The sequence below is a fragment of the Eretmochelys imbricata genome, chromosome 1 (assembly GCF_965152235.1).
Source record: "Eretmochelys imbricata isolate rEreImb1 chromosome 1, rEreImb1.hap1, whole genome shotgun sequence".
In the NCBI taxonomy this organism is placed as follows: Eukaryota; Metazoa; Chordata; order Testudines; family Cheloniidae; genus Eretmochelys; species Eretmochelys imbricata.
This window is the reverse complement of record NC_135572.1, coordinates 213,111,353-213,131,284: the sequence shown is the minus strand read 5'-3', so window position 1 is coordinate 213,131,284 and position 19,932 is coordinate 213,111,353. Positions and strand designations below refer to the sequence as shown.

Here is a 19,932-nt window from a genome sequence, read left to right as displayed (position 1 = left end):
TAGCAGCCTCTGTGCGCCCCCCATCACTGGCAGAGGGGTGACAGGACGGGGAGGGAGAGGGGCTGTGCTTTGGATCCCAGGGAGGGGAGGTAGGAATGGCTGAAGCTGGTAGATAATGGAGCCTGACTCTTCTCCTACCCCATCGGGGGCAGGGTGGCCACGGGGCACAAAGGGTAACGGCCCTAGAGGCTGTGCCAGAGGGAGGAAGCCTGGCCTGCCCCCTGCCCGAACAGCCAAGCAGCCTGGGGGTCCTCCCCCCGCCCAAGAACTGACACCGCAGCCAAGAGTAGGGGGGAAGATGCCTTGTTGAGAAGAGCAGGTGGAGCTGCGGGCGGCAAATTGTGGGGGGCAGAGTCTCTGGGGGGAGGGGGCTGCTTCTAGGCCTCCTCGGGGTCCAGCTGGTTGAGGGTTTGGATGTCATCCAGGAAGCGCTTGGGGGTCAGGATGTGACTAGAACCTGGGGGAGAGAGAGGTGGTTGGCAGTGGTGGGCACAGTGAGGCAGGTATGTGGCTGGCATCACCATCACCCCCATCTTTGCAGCTGGACCCTGCTCTAGTGCAGGGGGGGAGGGACTGTCTCCTACCCCCTTGGCCTGGCACCGCACCCCTCGTGCCGCTGTACCCTGCACAGCCAGGCAAGAATCCACGCGCTGACAGTGTTCCTCACCCTTGGGTCTTCGAGGGGTGTGTGCAGGGGGTGAGCCATATCCCTATGGGAGTTACTGGGGGTGTCTGACTGGGCCCCCACACATGGTCCCTGGGCAATGAGAGGCCTGGGGAGACAGAGGCCAGGAGATCAGGCGGCTAGATACAGGCCATGTGGGGCAAGCACATCTGTTCCCAGGCCCCTGGGTGTGGGAGGACAGAGGGTAGCATGGGAGCCCTGTGGGTGCTGGGCAGGCAGTTCTAGGGTCTCCCCCTCCCAGGGGGTCCCAACTCTCCCTGACCTGGGCATTCCAGCCGCCCTTTCCCCCAGGACTCGCCCCACTCACCGATCACCACCTCCCACTTGCCCTTGATGGCCGGGGTCACTTCGTAGGCACAGCGCATCTCAGACATGGACACCCCACCCAGCACGTAAATGATGAGGCGCGGGCCCGTCTGGTACTCGGCCGCTGGCTTGTTCTTGTGCCAATGCCTAAAGCGGGCGCTGGGGGGAGAGAGGGGCAGTGTGGATACCAGGGGCTCGCTGAGGGAATGCCAGATGGAAGGGCAGGGCCTGGAGGAGGCTGCGGGGCAGGCCCTGCCCAAGGGAGTGGGACAGGAGTCCCAAAGCAGGCAAAAGGGAGTAGGGGAGGGTGGCACCTGCGCTGGGCTGGGGGTCTGTCTAAAGCTCGGCCAGTCCCTTTCCTCCATCCTGGGCCCTGCTGTGTTGAGGGACTGCTGGGGTGCGGGGTACATGGTAGGAGGGTTCCAGGGCTCCAGGCTCTTGGACATCCCCTCCCCCGTAGAGGGCAGGGTCCTGACCACACACTCCCAGCCACAGAGGCTCCTACACTCTGGAGTGTGTGTGTCAGGGCTCTGCCACCCACAGCCCAGCCAGGCTCAGCCTTACCTGACAGCAGCCTGGGAGCTGGTGGTAGGGACCAGGTCTGACAAAAAGGGCCACAGATTCTTGTCCAATTTGTCCTCAATGATGTCCTGGCAGGGGGTGGGGGGGTGGAGGGAGGACAGATCAGCAGGGGCCAAGCAGCAGGAATCTCGGATCTGGTGGCCAAGCCAGGCCCCATTGGGGTGGAGGGGCTGGGACGGCTCCTCACTGAATGATTGACAGTCCCTGGGGGGAGCAGCCTGGGGCCCCCTTTCCGGGGGGGGCATGGGGAGCCAGCAAAGAACACGCTGACTCCTCCAGTGATGCCCCCCCATCTCCCCACATCCCCCTCAGCTGCTCAGTGCCCTGCTGTGAACTCCCCACCCATCCACCGTTATGAGGAGGGCGGAGACCTCCTGCAGCCAGATCCAGGGCCCCTCATTTGGGGGGTGGGGGGGGAGAGGCAGGGGGCTGCCGTCAGTGCCCCTTTCCTGCTGCGGGCAGATCCAGGCCCTGCCTCTTGCTCCATGAGGTGTGTCCCAGGCACGCAGGGGGCCCAGGATATGATACATCCTAATGCCACATAATAGGGGCTTTTACATTAGTCTGCTGCATTGACTTGTACAGGGAAGCTTAAGGCCTGCCAAGTTGTGGCTGGCGCAGAGAGGGGGTACCCCCATTGGGTTAGCCGTGGGATTGAGGCTACCGCAACTGCCTGCCCCAAAATCCCACAGGAGGAACCATCACAACGCTGGAACAAGGGCCTGGGAGCCTCCTACCTGTGATCTGCCAGGGACAGGAGCTCCGGTCAGGGGGTTAATTCTTGGCCTGGAGGAGCCCCAAGCCAGTAGGTTGAAGGCAACTAAGTGTGCCCCCCCACCCCCTTGAGGAGTGCCCCACAGGACAGGGCAATGAGGGTATCAGCCCCCTGCAAGGGTTAGGGGATGGAGTGACCATGTCACCTCTCACAAGCTAAGCAGGTTTGGGCCCAGGCAGTGCTTGGATAGGAGACCTCTAAGGAAAAGCTACTGGGTGCTGGGGGGTGCGAGTGAGTCAGCAGAGGGTGCTCTATGACCCCAGTGCGGCGCTAGGGGGCGCTGTACTGCAGGGAGCAGGCGGAGGGCTCAGCAGGGGGCACTCTCCCCTGGCAGTCAGTGCTACCCCAGTGCGGCGCCAGGGGGCGCTGTACTGCAGAGAGCAGGCAGGGCGGGGGTCTGCAGGGGGCGTGACCAGTACTGTGCTGCAGGAGTTCATCCTTTAGATGAGTGTCAAACAGCTGCTCCTCACTGGAGGTTAGGCCAAGGACCCTGCCAGCCATTCAGATTCCAGTGCCAGTCATGACAGTGTGCTGCCTGGATCCCCTGCACTTCCAGACCCACACACTGATCACCTCCTGCCCTAGACTCTCGGGCAGCGCTGCTGGGCGGCTGTTAAGAGCTGCCTGCCACTCCTTAGGAAGAATTCAGCCCCGGTGAGGGACCGCTGTATAAACCGCCCATGGCCCACCCCAGAGGTGGCAGCATCTCAGCACCGAGTAAGACAACTCCCCTGCACTCGTGTCTATGATTTAAGACCCCTAAGGACGGCAGCAGGAGAGGACTCTCTGATGAGCCCCTCACATGGCTACAGCCCTGCACAGATACAAAAGTGTGGATGTGCATCAGCCCGCGATCCACAAGCCGCCTTTTACCTGTATCCGCATCCTCACCGGCAGCAGCTAGCGAGGGTGGGGAAGGGGTCTCGCAGGGAAGGGGAGCATGGAGGGGTTGGGGGCTGGGGGAAGGGGCAGCGTGGAGGGGGCGGGGTCTGGAGGAGAAGGGGCAGTGTGGGGGCGGGGTCTTGAGGAGAAGGGGCAGTGTGGAGGAGGTGGGGGCTTGGGTGAAGGGGTGTCTCATCACGTGCCCTCTTGGGGGGTCACGAGTAACAGTACACAGCAGCAGCAGAGCATGTTGCATCATAGTGGGGTGGAGGGGTGGGGTGCTGGGGCCCCACCCACTCCAATCCCAAATCCTGCTGCCCAGGAGCTGGTGGGGACACTGGTGCTGCTCGAGCTGCTGGACAGGAAGCAGCGCGGCGGAGCGAGTGGGTGCCGGACAGCCCCGACTCCGACCTGTCGCCCAGCCACTGGCTGCGGGCCAGCGGCCCCGAGCACGCTGCGTCCCCCAGGCTGCCTGAGCCGGACGCCACGGGCCAGGTGCTGCTGGGGGGTAGAGCCCTGCATGGTTGTATCTGCAGCTGATCCACTATCCACAGAAATGGTGCGCAGATATGCAGGGCTCTACACATTGTTGACCCCAAACCAACCCCTCCCCCTTGGGCCCAGCCTGCCAGTTGCAACCCCACCCCCAAGGCCGGGAAGCAGATGGCCCGGTACCTCCATGATGTCCTTGAGCATGGGAGTCCAGCGGGAGAGCTGGTAGCTGGATTCCAGCCGCACCTTCCTCTCCGGTCGCAGCTGCCCGCTCTGGGGGAGGAAGGTAGAGGGGGTGAGAGGCAGCAGGGAGGAGGTGCGGGGTGGGAACGGGGGCAGACAGGGAGAGCGCGGCCTACCTGAGTCGCGCCAGCCAGGCTGGCAGGGGAGAGGCAGAGAAAAGAACAGAATGGATCACTGAGCGAGAGAGAGAGAGAGAAGAAGAGAGAGAGAGAGAGACTGATGGGAGAACAGAGCTGCTTCCCCCCATTCGCCGCATGGCCACCCCAAGCAGTGGTCACCAGCTCCAGCTCGCTGGCGATCTGAGGTCCTGACTTCCAGTATCCTCTGCCAGGGCAGAAGAAGTCACCCCAGATGGGGAGTAACTTTGGGGTCACCCTCCTATGGGGAGGGCGTCACCCCACTGTACAGGGGCAGAGGCCACCTCTGTGCTGGGAGTAGGTCACTGCCATAGAGGGGCACCTCCAGGATGGCCTGGGCTCCCCTGTGCAGCACAGATCTGCCCCCTGGCATGGGTACAGCTGCTGGCCCCTGGCCCCAGTCCCTTACCCCAGGCGTGAGAGAGATGCCCAGGAACTGCAAGTTGTTGATGATGTCTCTTTGCTGCTGGATGTTGGCATGCTGGATCAGCTTGGTGAGGTTCTCCTTGTCCACACCTTCATGGGGAGAGACAGGTCAGCGCTAGAACCCCGGGACGCACCCACAGCCCAGGCACATGAGTCCGTGGCCCCAGGAGTCCTAGTTCCCTGATCAGATCCTGAGATCCTGCTCTTCCCACCCCTCTCAGAGCTGGGGGTAAACCCAGGAGTCCTGGCTCCCAGCCCCCCTCTAACCCACTAGACCCCACTGCCCTCCCAGAGCTGAGGATAGAACCCAGGAGTCCTGGCTCCCAGCACCATCCGCTCTAACCCACTGGACCCCACATAGTTAATGATCAAATTTAGGTTCTTGCTGCTCCTCCCTCAACAGGTTCTCTCGGGCGCTGGGGTCAGGGGTCTCTCTAGTTCCCCCTGGCAGTGCAATGGGAGCCCCCATCCCCCTGATCTGGGCTCCCCCTTCTGCAGCCAGTCAGGTGCAGAGTCAGAGCCGAGGCCTGGCTCTTAAAGGCTGTGAGGCCTTGAGCTGGAGGGAGGGCAACGTGCCCCACCCCTGCCCCCCCAAACCATTTACTGCTGCTTAGTGCAGACGGGGAGGCCTGGCAACTCCACAGCACCCCCTGGCCAGGAAACTGGGCAGCCAGGCAGCCAGAGGAGCCCCATGAGGGCACCCTGGCCTGAGCAATGGGCACAGGGGCAGTGCCTGAGCAGGGTTACAGGAAGGGCCCCGGAGCAGGGCCCTGCCCCACCGAGCCAGCATGGGATAGGAACCGATGGGGGAAGAGGGACTGTGCCAAGTGTCAGGGTCAGGGAGGTTCCCCAGGCCCTGGTGAGTTTGGGGAAGGGGCTGGATGCAGCAAGAAGCAGGGAGCTGCTGCAGGGATGACACAAGGGGTGGGCAGGGGACTGGTTGCAGGAGGCTCAGAGACACAACATGGTATCTGAACAGCCTGCAGGAAGGGAGGGAAGTCCCCCCTCCCTGCAGAGAACGGGCCGGGGGACTGCTCCAGGTGTGTGTCTCTCCATCCCCCCTCCCTGCAGAGAAGGGGCTGGGGGGCTGCTCTGGGTGTATGTCTCCATCCTCCCTCCCTCCCTGCAGAGAACGGGCTTGGGGGAGCATGGAGGGCGGACACTGCTCGGAAGGCAGTAGCAGAGAGCAAAGGCCGCCAGATCTGACCCCAGATCTGACCCCAGATCGGAGCATGGGCGTGGCGCACTGGCAGGCTTGCAGGCACCGAGAGGTGGGCAGAGGGAAGACAGGGCTGTAGAGCCAGGCTGGACACAGGTCCTGGGAAGCGGCTGGCCGGGGGGCGCCCTGCATAGCAGGAGGGCTTGCCAGTCTGAGCAGTGCTATTCCCCACCAGCCCCACAGGCCTGGGCCCCACCTCCAGGATCCCCCTTCTGCAGCAGCAGGCCCCGCAGTGCTCCCCCTGCAGGCCTGTGGCATTACCATTCTTCAGGAAGATGTAGATCAGGATGATGCGGATCTTGTCGTAGGCCTGCACGCTGGGGTCCAGCAGGACAGGCAAGATGATCTTCATGGGGTCCTTGATCTTCTTCCCGTCCACGTCCGTCCCCGTAGCCAGGTCCTGGGGGCAGGGGGAAGGGGGCGCACACACAAGGCCCAGGTTAGGCCACTCTGCTTCCTCCCGTCCACGCAGCAGGATGGGAGATGTGACGGCCCCCTGACCCACAGCTCGCCTACCCCGTGCCAGGGCCCCCTCCTCCCTGGGGTCAGCTCCCTCTGGGGTGAGCAACTGGCCCCCAGGGAGTAACCCGAGCCCCATGTCCTCCTTCTGCACCCCTGGTGCTGCATGGTGGGGCTGACCCTGGCTCCAGCGAGCCTGCGGCTCTGAGACCCCTCTCTCCGGGCTGAGTCCATGAGCCAGACTCTGCCCCAAGCCAGGCTCCGCCCACAGACCCACCTGCTCCAAGCTGCACAGCTTCTCCACTCTTCCTTTGAAGTGCTGCATGCAGTGCTCGGCCAGGTTCAGATGCGTGGAGTACTGCGGGGAGAGACCGGGGCACAGGGCGAGTTCACCGTATCACTGGCTGGTCCAGAGCACCTGCACCTCCCAACCCACAAGGAGGGCCCCTCGGCCAGAGGGGCAGCCCCAATTGGCTGTCGAAGCCGAGCATATAGGGATTGTTTTGCCCAGCCACCATATAGGGCTGCCATATAGGGATTGATGTGCAGCCACCTCTGGGGTGGAGTGGGGCAGCTGGAGGGGAGGATCAGGAGGAGGGAGCAGCTTCCAAAACAGCCCACGGCTTCTCTGTTAGTCACCACGAGGTTGGGGGCTTGGAGATCAGCAGGTGTCGGGGTACCTGTGCCAGTGGCCAGGAGCTTTCTGTTGGCACATGGCTCAGTGGCACCAGGAGTGGCTCCAATAGGCTGGTTTGGAAGCCCACCAAGGCCCTCTCCCGAGAGCTGCAGCAGCAAGGCACGGGCTTTACCCAAGGGCTGCCCTGGGTGGGGCTAACGTGGCAGCTCTGGGCATTGACAGGCAGGCTGCTGCCCATGGTGCCACACAGCACCTGGGGGGAAAATGGCTCTGCCCAACGGGACAGGTCAGCAGCTCTCATCAGGCAGTAAAGCGGAGTGCCACAGAGTGCCCTGCCCCCCAAGAGAGTCCCTACTGTCCCTCACCAGCCCCACAGAGCACCCTGCCCCTCCCATCAGCCCCACTGAATGGCCTGCCCCCTGCCCACGAAAAGCCCAGCCCCGTTACCCTGTTCAGCTCCTTCTGATACTGGGGCATCTTCTTCAGGATCTGGGACAGGTCCTCGATGTTGGCCTGGAGGGAGGCGGTGGTGAGATCCCGGCCGCTCCCAGCGCTTGGAGCCCCCTGCAGGGCAGAGGCAGCAGGGCGGGTCACTCAGGCCATGCGTGGCTGCGGCTTAGGTTAGACCTGCCCTTTCCAGGCCAGCTGGAACGAGACGGGAGCCCCGCAACCCGAGCGCCCCTCAAGGTGTAAAGCAGCAGTGGGCCAGGGAGATGCCAGCGTTGGCTCCCTGCAGCTCTCCCTGCGCGGTCCCGATCCTGCTGTCTGACCCCGCCCCATGGGCCTCTGCCCTCCCCCACTGTGGGGAGCTCCAGAGCTCTGGCTGGGGGGCAGGGGACTCCACATACACCTCTAAGCCCTTTACAGGCAAACCCTGGGAGCAATGGGACAGCCCCCCCGCCCCCGCCAACCCCTCCTGGGGCAGCAGGGAAGCCTCCCCTCCCCATCAGTGGCAGTGGGATGGGTCCCCCTGTCCCTCCGGCCTGAACTCCCCAATCACTCCCCCCAACCCCTGCCGCACCTTCTCCGTAGTCAGCCTCTTGCTCTCATAGAAGGTGCGCAGCAGCTCCGTCACCTTTCTGCAGCAGGGAGAGGGGTCAGGACGGAGCCAGGCACTGCCTTGGAGGTAGGGGGTACCCTGTCCTATGCTACAGGGGATGGAGCCCCCGCCCCACAGGCACCAGGGTTCTCTGCCTCAAGAGCCTCAGACAGGCTGGGGGAGGCCCTCTTCCTAAGTTACCCCAAGGCAGAGTTCAGTGCACCTCTGGGGGCTCCTGGCGCCCTGCTGGGGGGGCCTGGGGGCAGCGGCAGGCCCAGCAGGAGGTCGGTGAGGGACTCACTCAAGGGAGCTGTAAGGTGCATGGGGAGACCCTGGGATCAGGGGAAGACAGTGTCCAGGCGGATCCCCAAGAGGAGATGTGGACAGTGGCTCTGGAAGGGAGCGCTCAGGGGTCCTTTGGGGAGAGGGGCTGGGTCCAGGGGGTCTCAGCACTCAGAGAGGAGTATGTCTGAGGGACAAGCTCCAGCACTGGGTGGGAGGGGGAGGGGGGGCCCTGGCACTGCGCAGGAGAGGGGTGTGTTGCGGGGGGTGGGTGTCCCTGCACTGGGTGGAAGAGGAGTGTATCCAAGGGATAGTGGGGTTCCAGCACTGGGTGGGAAGGAAAGGGGAGGGGTGTGTCTGAAGGGGAGGATGGGGGAAGTCCCGGCACTGGAAAAGTGGGGGAGGGGTGTGTCAACGGGGTGGGCTGTCCTGGCACTGGGTGGGAGAGGTGTGTCCAAGGGGGGAGTCCTGGCAGCGGGCGGGGAGGGGAGGGCTGTGCCAAAGTGGGGGTAGGGGGTCCCAGCATTGGGTGGGGAGGGGAGAGGTGTGCCAAAGGTGGGGGGGAGTAGCGAGACCCGGCACTAGGCAGGGCACAGAGGGGTGTGTCCAGGGGTGTCCTGGCATTGGGTGGGGCACGGAGTGGTGTGTCCGGGGGGGGATGGGTCCTGGCCCTGGGTGGGGCACGGAGGGGTATGTCCAGTGGATGGGCGGGGCATGGAGGGGTGCGTCAGGGGGCAGGGCCGAGCGCGCTCACTTGGAGACGTCAGCGATGTGCATGTGGCGTAGCTGCACCCAGAGTTCGTCGTCTTCGTCCAGCAGCGCCTCTTTCTCCTGCGAGTCGCTGATGCCCGTCGTCTCGTACCTGCAGGGGGGAGATGGGGTCAGGCTGCGGCACCCCTCGCCCCAGCGTGGGGGCTGCGGAGCAGTGCAGGTGCCTGGGCCACATCCCCCCCAGCCCTCCTGAGGAGGGGTGCGGGGCGCCCCCTGCTGGCAGCCAGGCCCTACTTGTAGGTGTCTTTCTCGATGCTGAGCAGGTCGTAGGCCATGGCCTGGTAGGTGAGCTCGTGCAGCAGTGGGGACACCAGATCGAAGCTTCGGTCCACAATCAGCAGCTGAGAACGGGCTTTGTCGGGGCCCTGGGGCAAAGGAGAGAGAAACCCGTCACCTCCTGCTCTGGCAGAGGGTTCCTGGCCTGGCTTACACGGCACAATCCAATGGGCCCTGGTGGCCTGAAACTTCACTACCCACCCTCTCTGTGGCCCAGCCCCCAACCCCAGGGGGAAGCCAAGAGACACCCCCCAAGCTAGCTGGGACGTGCCCTGGGGTCCTGCCCTGACCAGCTGCACTGCAACGCCCCCTGCAGGGACGGGCTACCTACCCCTCATGCAAATAGCAATGCCCCCCTCCCCCAAGCATGCTCTCTGCTCGTGCCTCTCCACCAATGGGAGCATGCCCCTTACAAGGCAGCTCCCTGACTGCCCCCTGCTCCATATGCTGTGTGGGGACGGGGGGAACTACACCAGAAGGGCCTGGCTAGTCTATCATTAACCAACACCAGGCCCAGAGACTCTTTGACACAAGGTCCCAGAGGGGGACGACAGGACATTATCCCTATGCCCCACCTTGCATCTGAGCTGGGACCCCATATGAAGCTCTAGCTCCCCAGTCCCAGCCTGTGTGGCCCCCCAGCATCCAGTTGGACAGAGACCACTCAAATGGTCAGCATCTCAGACCCACATCATGGGGGGGCTGGCCCAGCCCCCGCTTCCTGCCTGATCAGCATGCACTGCCCTCTTTGCGCAGCAGGTGGCGATAGGAGACCAGCCCTACGCTCTCATGGCAGACGGCTCTGAAACCGGCTCCAGCAGCCCCAGTGGAACCCAAGCCCACCCAGGAGCACCTCGGCAAGGGGCTGCGTCTGCTCTTTGCTGGGTAGCACAGACAGTCAGGGGTGGGTGGGGTGGGGACGTACAGCCCCTGATGCTATCCCAACTGTCCCACCTCAGTACGTGGCCCGATTTTCAGCCACGCTCGGGAGCAGAACGTCAGACCGGCCACCACCCATCCGCCTGGCAGGTCTCCACAGCCTCTGGGTAAATGGGTTGAGGCTGACGGGGGAGCGCCTCTCTTGGAGGAGTATCTGGCCCCCACCACTGTAGCACTATCATTGCTGCATCCTGCCCCCCCATGCACGTGGAGCTCGGCAGGGCTGTCACCCCATTGCAGAGGGGGATGGAGGCCCAGAGGGGCTGGGTGACTCACCCAAGGTCACACAGGGAGTCTGTGGCAGAGCAGGGACATGAACCCAGAGCTGGCACCATCATTCCCCTCTAGCCCTACCCAGCCTGGATGGGTTGCTATGCTCAGCCCCCACTCCCCACGGGACTCTACTCACACCCTTTGCCAGTTCAGCTCTGCTGGAGGGATCCCCGAGTGCAGATGGGGGCTGGCGTAACCACCGAGTCACCCCACCCTGCCCAGAGCAGAGGGGTGGTTAGTGCACTGGTGGGTGCCACAGCACTGCCTGTGCCAGCTACCCCTCAGGGCTGGCTGCTGGGAAACATCAAGGCAAGAGGGACTAGTGCAGACAAGGCCCCAGGGTGCCGGGACCGCGGGCTGGGTGGCTTTGGAGACCAGAACAGTTGGGTTTCTTAGGCACCTGGACCCCAGCCTGGGCAGCCCAGCCCACTGAAGGTTAAAGCAAGAGGCCGTTCTGGTCAGCCCAGAGCCTGGCCGAGCTGCAGAGAAACCTGTTTTCAGCTCCGGGTCTCTCACTCAGGGCCTGTCTACATGTAAACCACTTCCGCTGCTCCGCTTCAGTGACTCCGCCTTTCCCATACCCCCAAGAGACGCAGCGGCACCGACCCAATTGCCTCATGTAGACCAGGCCTCGGCCTGACCTTAGTCAGTTCTCAGGCGAGAGCTCCCAGCTTCCCGCACTCATCCCCCAGCTCAAACCTTCCCAACCCTGTGTTCTCGAGCTGGGGGCCCTGCTCCAATTCCCTGCTGGGAGCATCCAGCCAGGAGCCATTGGAGCCGGCATGGTCTTTCTGGCCCCCAGGCTGATCTGTGTTGGATTCTCTTCATTTCACCAAGACAGGGAGGTGACACCCCCCACCCCCGGCATGACTCTTCCCTTCCCCGAGAATCCTTCCCCTTCACCCCCTGCCAGAGAAGCCAGGAAATATATAGGGAAACTGAGGCACGCATCAGATTCATAAAAGATATTACAAACATTCCCAGTTGGTCACAGGTGCACAGTCTCCCAGCAGCTCAGCAAAGGCTGGAAGCAAGAGCAGAGGCAACAGGAGGGAGAGATCTGGGCAGGCCTTGGATTTTACATCACTTTGCTTCTCCTAGGGGGGTAGGAGCTACTGGGTTTCCCGTGTGAGAATCCAGGGCAGGGTGGGTTTGCAGCTCCCCTCTGCTGGGGGTGGGACGGGGATGGCAGGAGCTAGGGGAAGCCCACAGGCCAGGGCTGACTTGTGGTTAAGGCTCGGGAGAGCTGGGTTCTATTCCTGCTCTGGCAGACTCCCTGTATGCCTCAGTTTCCCATCTGTAACACAGGCCACCCTGCCTCCTCTGGGAGGCTGAATTCATTAGTGAGATTCTGATACCATGGTGATGAGTGTAGGAGCACACACAGACAGGAGTGTCCAGGTGTGGAAGAGGCTCTGTGTGCGAAGCTTAGTTCTCTGACCGAACTGCCCTGTTTATAAACAGAGAGATTGTGCTGGGCACACACTTCCCCAGTTGGTGCCTCGGTTTCCCCATCTATACAGAGGGGATAAGGACACTAGCCTTTGTAGAGCACTTTGAGATCTGCCCACAGCCAGTGTTAGAGAAGGGCTGGGGCCATTAGTCCAGCCACACAGGAATGCTATTGTTCTGCCAACCCCTCAGGATCTCCAAGGGTGTCTAGACCCCACCCCTCCCCCCCGACCAGGATATCCGAGCAGGTTCTAAATCACTCCTCCTTCCTTCTACTTCTCATGTGCTCCCCCGTGGCTCTGTCCCATGGCAAGGGTGTGGCCGACACAGCTCGCTCACCTCTCCCATGCTGGGCTCGTATGCCTTGAACGCCTTGAGTTTGGCCAGCACAGCGTGCGCCAAGTGGAAGTTATCTTCATGGTCCCTGCAGCAAAGACAAACCCTGTGGGTCAGAAACAGCTCCTCCCCGAGGGGCACACGCACTTCCTGTAGGAGGTAACCAAGTACCCTCGCCCTTTGGGCACATTCACTTCCTGTAAAGGATGGCTGGGTACTTCTCCATGGCTCACTCACTTCCTATAGGGGATAGCTGGTACCCCTCCCCCTGGGCACACTCACTTCCTGTAGCGGATGGCCAGGTACCCTTCTCCTTCTGGGCACACTCACTTCCTGAAGTGGGTACTTCCCCATGGCACACTCACTTCCTATAGGGGATAGCTAGGTACCCCTTCCCCTGGGCACACTCACTTCCTGTAGCGGATGGCTGGATACTCCTCCAGGGTTTCACACAATGTGGCAATCTGCTCTGCCAGCATCTCCAGCTGCTTGTTCTTTTCGAAAAAGCGGTAGGGGCTGAACCAGTTGTGGAAGGTCTTTGGCTTGTCCAGGGAGTACACCTTGGGGACGGGGGAGAGCAGAGATCAGACCCCGGTGCCAACTGCTTGCAGCCAGGCCAGCTGTGTCCCATACCGCGCCCCTAAGATGCGCTGTTGGATCAGGCCAGCCTGGTGGAGCTGTAGCGAGCCCCTAGTGAGGGAGAGATCCCTTTGCCAGTGCCACTCCTGTTGTGGTAGAGGGATAGCGAGCCAGAGATTCATGCACCAGCCTGGGATGAAGATGCCCCAGGTTCAGGTCCTTACTTGGCTGCAGACCCCCAGGTGCCCTCAATGTTGGGGGAGGGGGCTTGGCGACGCTTCTAGTCTGGCGAAAGCCCCAGCATAGCCACTGGCAAACCCGGCATCAAGGCGCGTCTGCCGCTGTCGCTTATTTCACTGGCCGAACAGAACGAGCCATTGGGACAAACGTGCTTGGACACCAATAAACAGTATCGGCCCATGAAGGGTTTGCTGGCGCAACGGGACGGGTGAGCCAGCAAAGCCTCCTGAAGGACACTCAGCTTATACCAGCCAAAGCTTCTCTTGGCACAGCTGGCACCGGTACCCCAGATGAAATCAGCTAGAGTGGCGAAAGGACTGCTTTGCCAGCGTAACGGCATCTACCCAGGGGCTCTGCCACCACAGCTGCATCCGTTACAGGGGGGATTTTTTCTCTCATGTCCCTGTAACAAACCCATACCAACAAAGCTTTTGTGTGTAGCCCAGGCTCATGTCTCTCTGTGCCTCAGTTTCCCCATCAATGCAATGGGGCTGACACCACAGTCCTGCCCCTCAGGGGCAGGAGGGGCGAAATCCACTGATGACAGAAGGAGGGGATGGGGTGGTTGGGTAAAGGGCAGGCGTGTGGAGTATCGGGCTGTCTTGCAGGCCTAGTATAAACCATCAGTAAGAGCTGGTAAAGCCAGGGAGGCAGGGCCCTCCTCCCCCATACATCTACCATCCCCACCAGGTGCAAGCCAGCGATTCCACCTCTCACAGGGTGTGAGCAGCCAGCTAGTTCCTGCTGTCCTGTGCTGGCGTCAAACCCGGGGCCCTAGAAGGGAAAGGTTCCCCCGCCAAATCACATGAAACAATAAGGGTGTGGTGTCGTACGTCACCATCCGCCCCGTGGACCTGCTCCTCCAAAGCCCGGCCACCCCTCACCTGGCTCTCATAGGGCAGGAAGGCCATGTTGATCTCCTTGAGGGTTTTGATGACCTTGGTGATCCGTGACTTCCTCAGCTCCTTGAACAGAGGCTCAGGACAGGCTGCAAGGCAAAGGCAGTGGGTGGGAGTGACAGGCACAGGGCTCAGGACCCCCAGCACAGCGCCAGCCCCCACGGACGGGGCCAGGACGGGCACAGCAGGGGCAGTAGTGCTGCACGCTTGTGGGGAACCTGGGCAAGCCAGCAGGGCCACACAGGAGTCAACGATGAGTCCAGCCCCCCCGAACCAGAGTCATGCCGGGTTCTCGCCTTCTGCAGCATCAGCAGCGAGGGGGAGCCACAATCTCTCCGACACAGCCCCTGTATCACACCCTGCCCTCAGCCTGCCCGCAGGGCTGAGTGACCAGAGTGTACAACTCAGGATGATGCACAAGGAGGAACGGGGACTTGGGTTCCCCCTGCCTCTGTAATGGGGAGAAGCAGATATGACCCTGACACACTGGGTATTCTGGTGGTGTCCCATCCCCCCACCGAGTTGGGACTGATGGAGCAATGCATGCTGGGAATGGTAGCCAGAGGCCGCCTTTCTGGGCACACGCTGCAGGTGTCTGTGAGCCTTGCTGGCTGGAGGCAGGCCCGTGGGGGAGAAGGCGGGGGAAGGGATAGGTGGGGTCATTCAGTCTGGCCTGCTGGGGCTGCATCCCCCTGCAGGAGGGCAGAGCATAATCAGGGTGCTGCGCACTGGCCTGCCGGCAGAGAGAGACCCCCCACCCACAGGCTCCAGTGTGCTGCTGCCCAGGCTCCCAGCTGGGGGATCCTCCGACCCCCAATACTCATGGCTGAGGAAGAAGACGTGAGCTGCCTTGTAGTTGAAGGTGGGGGTGCCCTGGAAGTCATTGATCAAAGCCTGCACCGACTGCAAAGCGGAGAGAGGGGGGTTGTCAGCACCTGCCGAGGCCCCTCCCTGCTGCTCAAATGGCCCAGCCCATGCCCAGGCCCTGGGGACTCAGGGCCTAGCATGATGCCATCGGGAGGTGGGCTGGTTTTCACCCCCCTAGCTCTGGGCTCCCTCCCTGCCTGGAGCAGGGCTTGTGCCCATGTGCCCGGGACATCCTCAGGGCCCAGCCACATCTCTTGCTGGCACAGAAGTGTCCATGCCCGGCCACAGATGAGGCCTGGCATTGCCTTGCTGCTGAACTAAGTGGGCTCTGAGCAGTGTCCAGGGAACAGCCGGCCGAGCAGCAATCCCAGGCAACTACCATCAGGGCCCCCTCCCTCCCCGGGCGCCATGCTGGGCACCTGCAGCTTCGCCACGCCAGCTAGCCTGGCAGGGTGTTTGGAACCTGTTCAGACCCCTCGACCAGCCCTTCCCATCCTGACGTTGTGCTGCGCATCCCCCCCGGACAGCGCCACCTCCAGGCAGCACTAGGAGCTGTCCCGGGGTCTCCCCTGCTCCCCATCCAGTTGCCCCAGGCCCGAGCTCCTACCTCCTCCACTGGGCTGAGCAGGTAGACGGCCTCCAGGCTGGGGATTGACTCCCGGCACTTGTTAATATCTTCCACAACTACGAGAGAGCAGACACTGGGCGCGGGTCAGTGTGTCCTAGCCACCCGCCCCAGCCGCTCTCCACCAGGATGTGGGGAGGGGAAGCCAAGGGGCACAGTGATGTTCGCTGGCAGCAGGCCGGGGCATTCCAGAGGCAACAATGCAGCAGCCGCTTCGATGTGGGGCCGTGGGCTGCGATGCTGCCACAGTATGGAGCAGGGAAGGAATGGCCCTCTGTACTGTGCTGGGGGCACCCCGCTAGAGTGCTGGCTCAGCTCTGTGCCCCTCAACCCCAAGGGCTCCTCCACCCTAAAGCAGGGAGCCAGCATTCGCCCTCCCCAGCCAGGACCCTGCCCACAGCATTGGGGAGGAGCAGCGAGGAGTTAGCAGGAGTCTGAGAAAAGCGGTGAAGAGGCTCCACGGGCTGAAAGCGCCGGGCTAAGGGAACTAGACCTGGCTGGGAAGGTACCAATAGCAAGGAGGGCGTCTAGGGGGCTGCAAAGCGGGGAAACTAGATGCAAACGTGAATGTAGACAAGTCAACTCCCTGACTGTGAGGTGTATCCAAGAGGGAGGGGAGCCCTGGTGGGGGGAGCAGACGGGAGGGAGGGGCCACTCACGTGTGATGCCTTCGTCTACGATGTCGGACATCATGCAGCATGATGAGAGGATGCGCGTGCTGGGGTGGTCCATGATCAGCACCTGGGGTAGCGAGAGGGGAGCGCTCCACTTCGGATGAACTAGTCACTGCCCTGAGCCCAGCTGCCCACCATCATCATCCACAGCACAGCCAAGGGAGCAGAGCGACTGCTAATGGCAGAGCCCTTCCACAGCCCTTTCACAGCAGAGCAGCAGGGCCGGTACCAAGCCTGCACTTTGCTGAGCTGACCGTGCTAAGGACTGCGTGAGGAGCTACAGGGAGAGCGGCTCCGAGCAGAGTGGCTGGTACGAGATGTAGGAGACAAACCTGGGACACCCGGCCATTCAGAATGGTTCCATCCTCCTAGACTGGAGGAGATCAGCCTCTTCGCCCAGGTGACAGGGTGAGTGCAAGAGGCAGGCACAGAACAGGAGTCCTAGCTCCCAGTCCCCTGCTCCGATCCACCAGATATCCGCTCCCCAGCCCTCGGACAGAACCAGGATCAGGGCACAGAGAAATGGAACGAGGGGAGTCTCCGTGTTCCCCTAGGAAAGCCCTGTAGGCCATTGGCCCAACATCTCCACCACCTTCCTGCCATGCCGAATGCTCCCTCTGCCGCACCGGCCTAACCCGCTGCTCCACATCCCCCAGCCCAGTCCATGCCGGGGGCTCAATAACCTGCCTGCCCAATGGTGCATACTGCCCCCATGCTTGGCACTCTCCTGCTCCTCCTCCCACCCAGGCTGATTCACTGGCCCCAGTGGTCTGATCCGGTGTGTGTGGGGGGGAGATATGGGGCTAGCTGGACAAGCTGGGTCTGATCCAGCGCGGTGGGAAGGCAGACATACCCAAGCCTAGCTGGGGACGGATGATGGGCTAGACAGAGCAGGGATCTGATCCAGCCTGGAAAAGCTCAGGTTCCTAAGGAATCTCAAGAGGCTGGAGGGGGAGGAGCATGATATATGGATACAGCATATCCCCAGGGGGACATCAGGGCAACAGGTTCGGCCTGCTTACCTTCCATTCTCTTTCCTTCTTCACGCTGTGAAGGACAACGCTGAGGATCTCTGCGAGTGAAAGAGATGAGGATCAGTGGTGGGGCTCGGATGGGACGGCTGTGCCCTGAGCCAGGACCCACTGGCTGGTGGAAGGACCCCTCAGGGAAGTGGCTCAGAGGCTGCTTTCAGGCCAGCTAGCGATGTGCTCCTAGCCGAGCCCCCAGTCGGCGATCGTGGTGGGGTGACAGGCTAGATGGGCCATGGGTCTGATCCCCCTTCCTTTCTGCCAGGCTGGATACGAGCACAGCTGAACTAAGGATCTGGCCCCGTGCAGCAAGAGAACAGATCCTGTCCAGCACCTCTGGACTGGAGGGGATCCAGGGACCCTCTACAGTGTGTGGGGGACAACAACACAACAAAGACTTCAAATCCTGAGTCCTGCACATAGAACCCCTCCAAGGCATGCCCCGCTCAGAGAACTACCGGCCTGTCTCCTGGGCACCTTCCACGGCCCAGCTAAGCAATTAGATAGTCAGCTCTTTGGGCCAAGCACCATCTTTTTGTTGTGCCCCGCATAATGGTACCCTGACCCATGACTGGCGCTCCTGGGCACTACCGTAATACACCTAATGAATAATGTACAACGCCTTGCAAAATGGGGCCTTGGTCCATGTCTGGGGCTCCTGGGTGCTACCATACTACATCAGTTTGTTTTACCCCTACGAAGCACCTGATTCTGGCTGGCCCTGTAGGGCAATAGCCCCACGACCCTGACCTGTGCTCTCACTCTCACTCCCACTCCCGGTAACTGGTGTGCGTGAGTGCACTGCCCAACACACTATGTTTCCACCATAACTCAAGCAATGCCTCTCCCTACCCCACCTCTAGCCCATCAGGACTTGGCTGCTCGGTCCTAATGAGGCTCCAGGGGCTATTCTGCACCAGGACGCACTGGCCTCCCTGCTGCTTTCCTGCAGTTCCTTTACACCTGTGGCATGCAGACACCCCGTTCAGCGGGGCACGTGGAGCTCTAGTGCAAGGTAAGGGGCCGGCAGCACAGCCTGGATCCAGACATGGTGAAGGCAGACATGAACCTGCTTTCTCCACGCAACTCCGCCCAGGCATTTTGACCCTGAACTGCAGTTACAGCTCCCCACGCCAGCCCTGCGCTGCCCCCATCAGCTGTGCCAGTGCCCCTCACTACTGACTGGAGCCCCTGCAATCCCAGCCCTTTCCTCCCCCCCATTCCCAGCTCTGCCAGTGCCCCTCACTCCTGTCCACAGCCCTCTGCTATGCCAGCTCTGGTCTGTCCCCCACCAGCTCTGCCTCACTCCTGACCCGCAGCTATTGCAGTCCTGGGTTCCCCGCCTCACGGCTCTGCAGATGCCCCTCACTCTTGTCCGCAGCCTTCTGCTATTCCAGCCCTTTGCTCCCCCCCGATTCCCAGCTCTGCCAGTGCCCCTCACTCCTGCCCGCAGCCCCCTGCTATGGCAGCCTTGGGCTACCACCCACTCCCAGCTCCGCCGGTGCTCCTCACTCCTGACCCGCAGCTATTCCAGTCCTGGGTCCCCCCCCCCCACGGCTCTGCAGATGCCCCTCACTCCTGACCCGCAGCCCCCTGCTATTCCTGTTCAGAGACCCCTCTTGAACCAGGGCAGTATGGCCCACCCCAAGTATTCAAAAGTCACGTGTCAGGCCCTCCTAATTGTGCGATTTAGTGAGGAAAAGCTAAGAGAAGAGCTAAGGGTTATTAGCACCACCGGCCATCCTGAACTGTGGGCCACTTTTGCTCTGTCCCAGTTCTGGGGGCAACCATGGAACATCAGAACTGAATCCACTTTCCAAGAGTCTTTTAAACCCCAAGTCTGTGGTCTGGATTTAGCCACAGGCCCCGTCCACTGCAGCCTGGGCTGGAGATTCAGCAGTGGGTCTGGGCTTCTGAAGTAACAGAAGTGGGTTGGGCTTCTGAAGTGTAAGGCTTTAACTTGCTCTCTCCTACATTACAGCTATCGCCTACGCCAGCTCTGTGTTGGGGCCGGGCAGAAGTGTACTGCTTCACTACGTTACAAAGCGGCTATGATGTCATTTTTCTCCTCGCGCGCAGCCGTTACCCGTTCTGACAGGCTGTTTATAATGCTAACTTTACTAGTTTTCAGAGGTTGTCGGGGGGGGGTGCAAGGTGGAAGTTTCGCCTAGTGCACAAAATATCCTTGCACCGGCCCTGGTGGGAGTCATCCTGATGGAAAGAGATGACGACGATGACGCCCCCGCAAAGTGCAGCTCCTATGGGAGGGGGCAGCCCTTGGGGGTGGGGCAGACAGCCTCCTCCCCTTCCTGGTGTATGACAGGCAGGTGGGGGGGAGCTCTCTGCTCCGACTGACTCCTAATCCTCTCCGAGGGTGAGACACCCCCAGGAGCGCCCCTCCCAGGGCCCCCCAACTGGGCCCTGCCCCCCCAGACCCACACCCAACCAGATTCCTGCCCCCGACCGGCTCCGCACTCAGACCCCCCGGCTCCGCACTCACTCTTGCGCACCACCGCCTTCAGCCCGGACGGGGCCATCTCCGCCTCTTGCCACGTCCCCTCGAGCCCTGTGGGTAGAAGTGGGACTCAGCTGTGTGCGGGGTGGGGTTGGAGTCAGGACTCCTGGGCTCTGCCCCGGCTCTGCTCCTGACCTTGGGCACGCCCTGGCCTCTCCCTGCCATGCTCTGGGGAGCGTCTGTGACACTGGGCGACAGCCCCTAGCGACGCTGAAATCAGTCACTGGTGGACGGGCCCAGCCCCCCCTAGTGTCACTGATGGACGGGCCCAGCCCCCCCAGTGACTGATTTCAG

At 62.0% G+C, this 19,932-nt stretch overlaps 1 protein-coding gene across 1 annotated transcript; it reads right to left on the bottom strand.

The window, feature by feature from the left end:
• Positions 1–377: 377 nt before the first annotated feature.
• LOC144266665 (syntaxin-binding protein 2-like) lies at positions 378–19,660 on the bottom strand. The gene is made up of 19 exons (XM_077820157.1): positions 19,624–19,660; positions 17,118–17,167; positions 16,081–16,162; positions 15,404–15,480; positions 14,751–14,832; positions 13,915–14,006; positions 12,623–12,771; positions 12,215–12,299; positions 9,170–9,300; positions 8,919–9,026; positions 7,865–7,922; positions 7,291–7,356; positions 6,484–6,564; positions 6,009–6,147; positions 4,512–4,618; positions 3,906–3,995; positions 1,556–1,641; positions 993–1,150; positions 378–457 (listed from the first exon to the last, which is right to left on the bottom strand). Exons 1-19 carry the CDS (start codon positions 19,658–19,660, stop codon positions 378–380), a joined length of 1,758 nt encoding a protein of 585 aa, XP_077676283.1.
• Between the last annotated feature and the right edge of the window lie 272 nt (positions 19,661–19,932).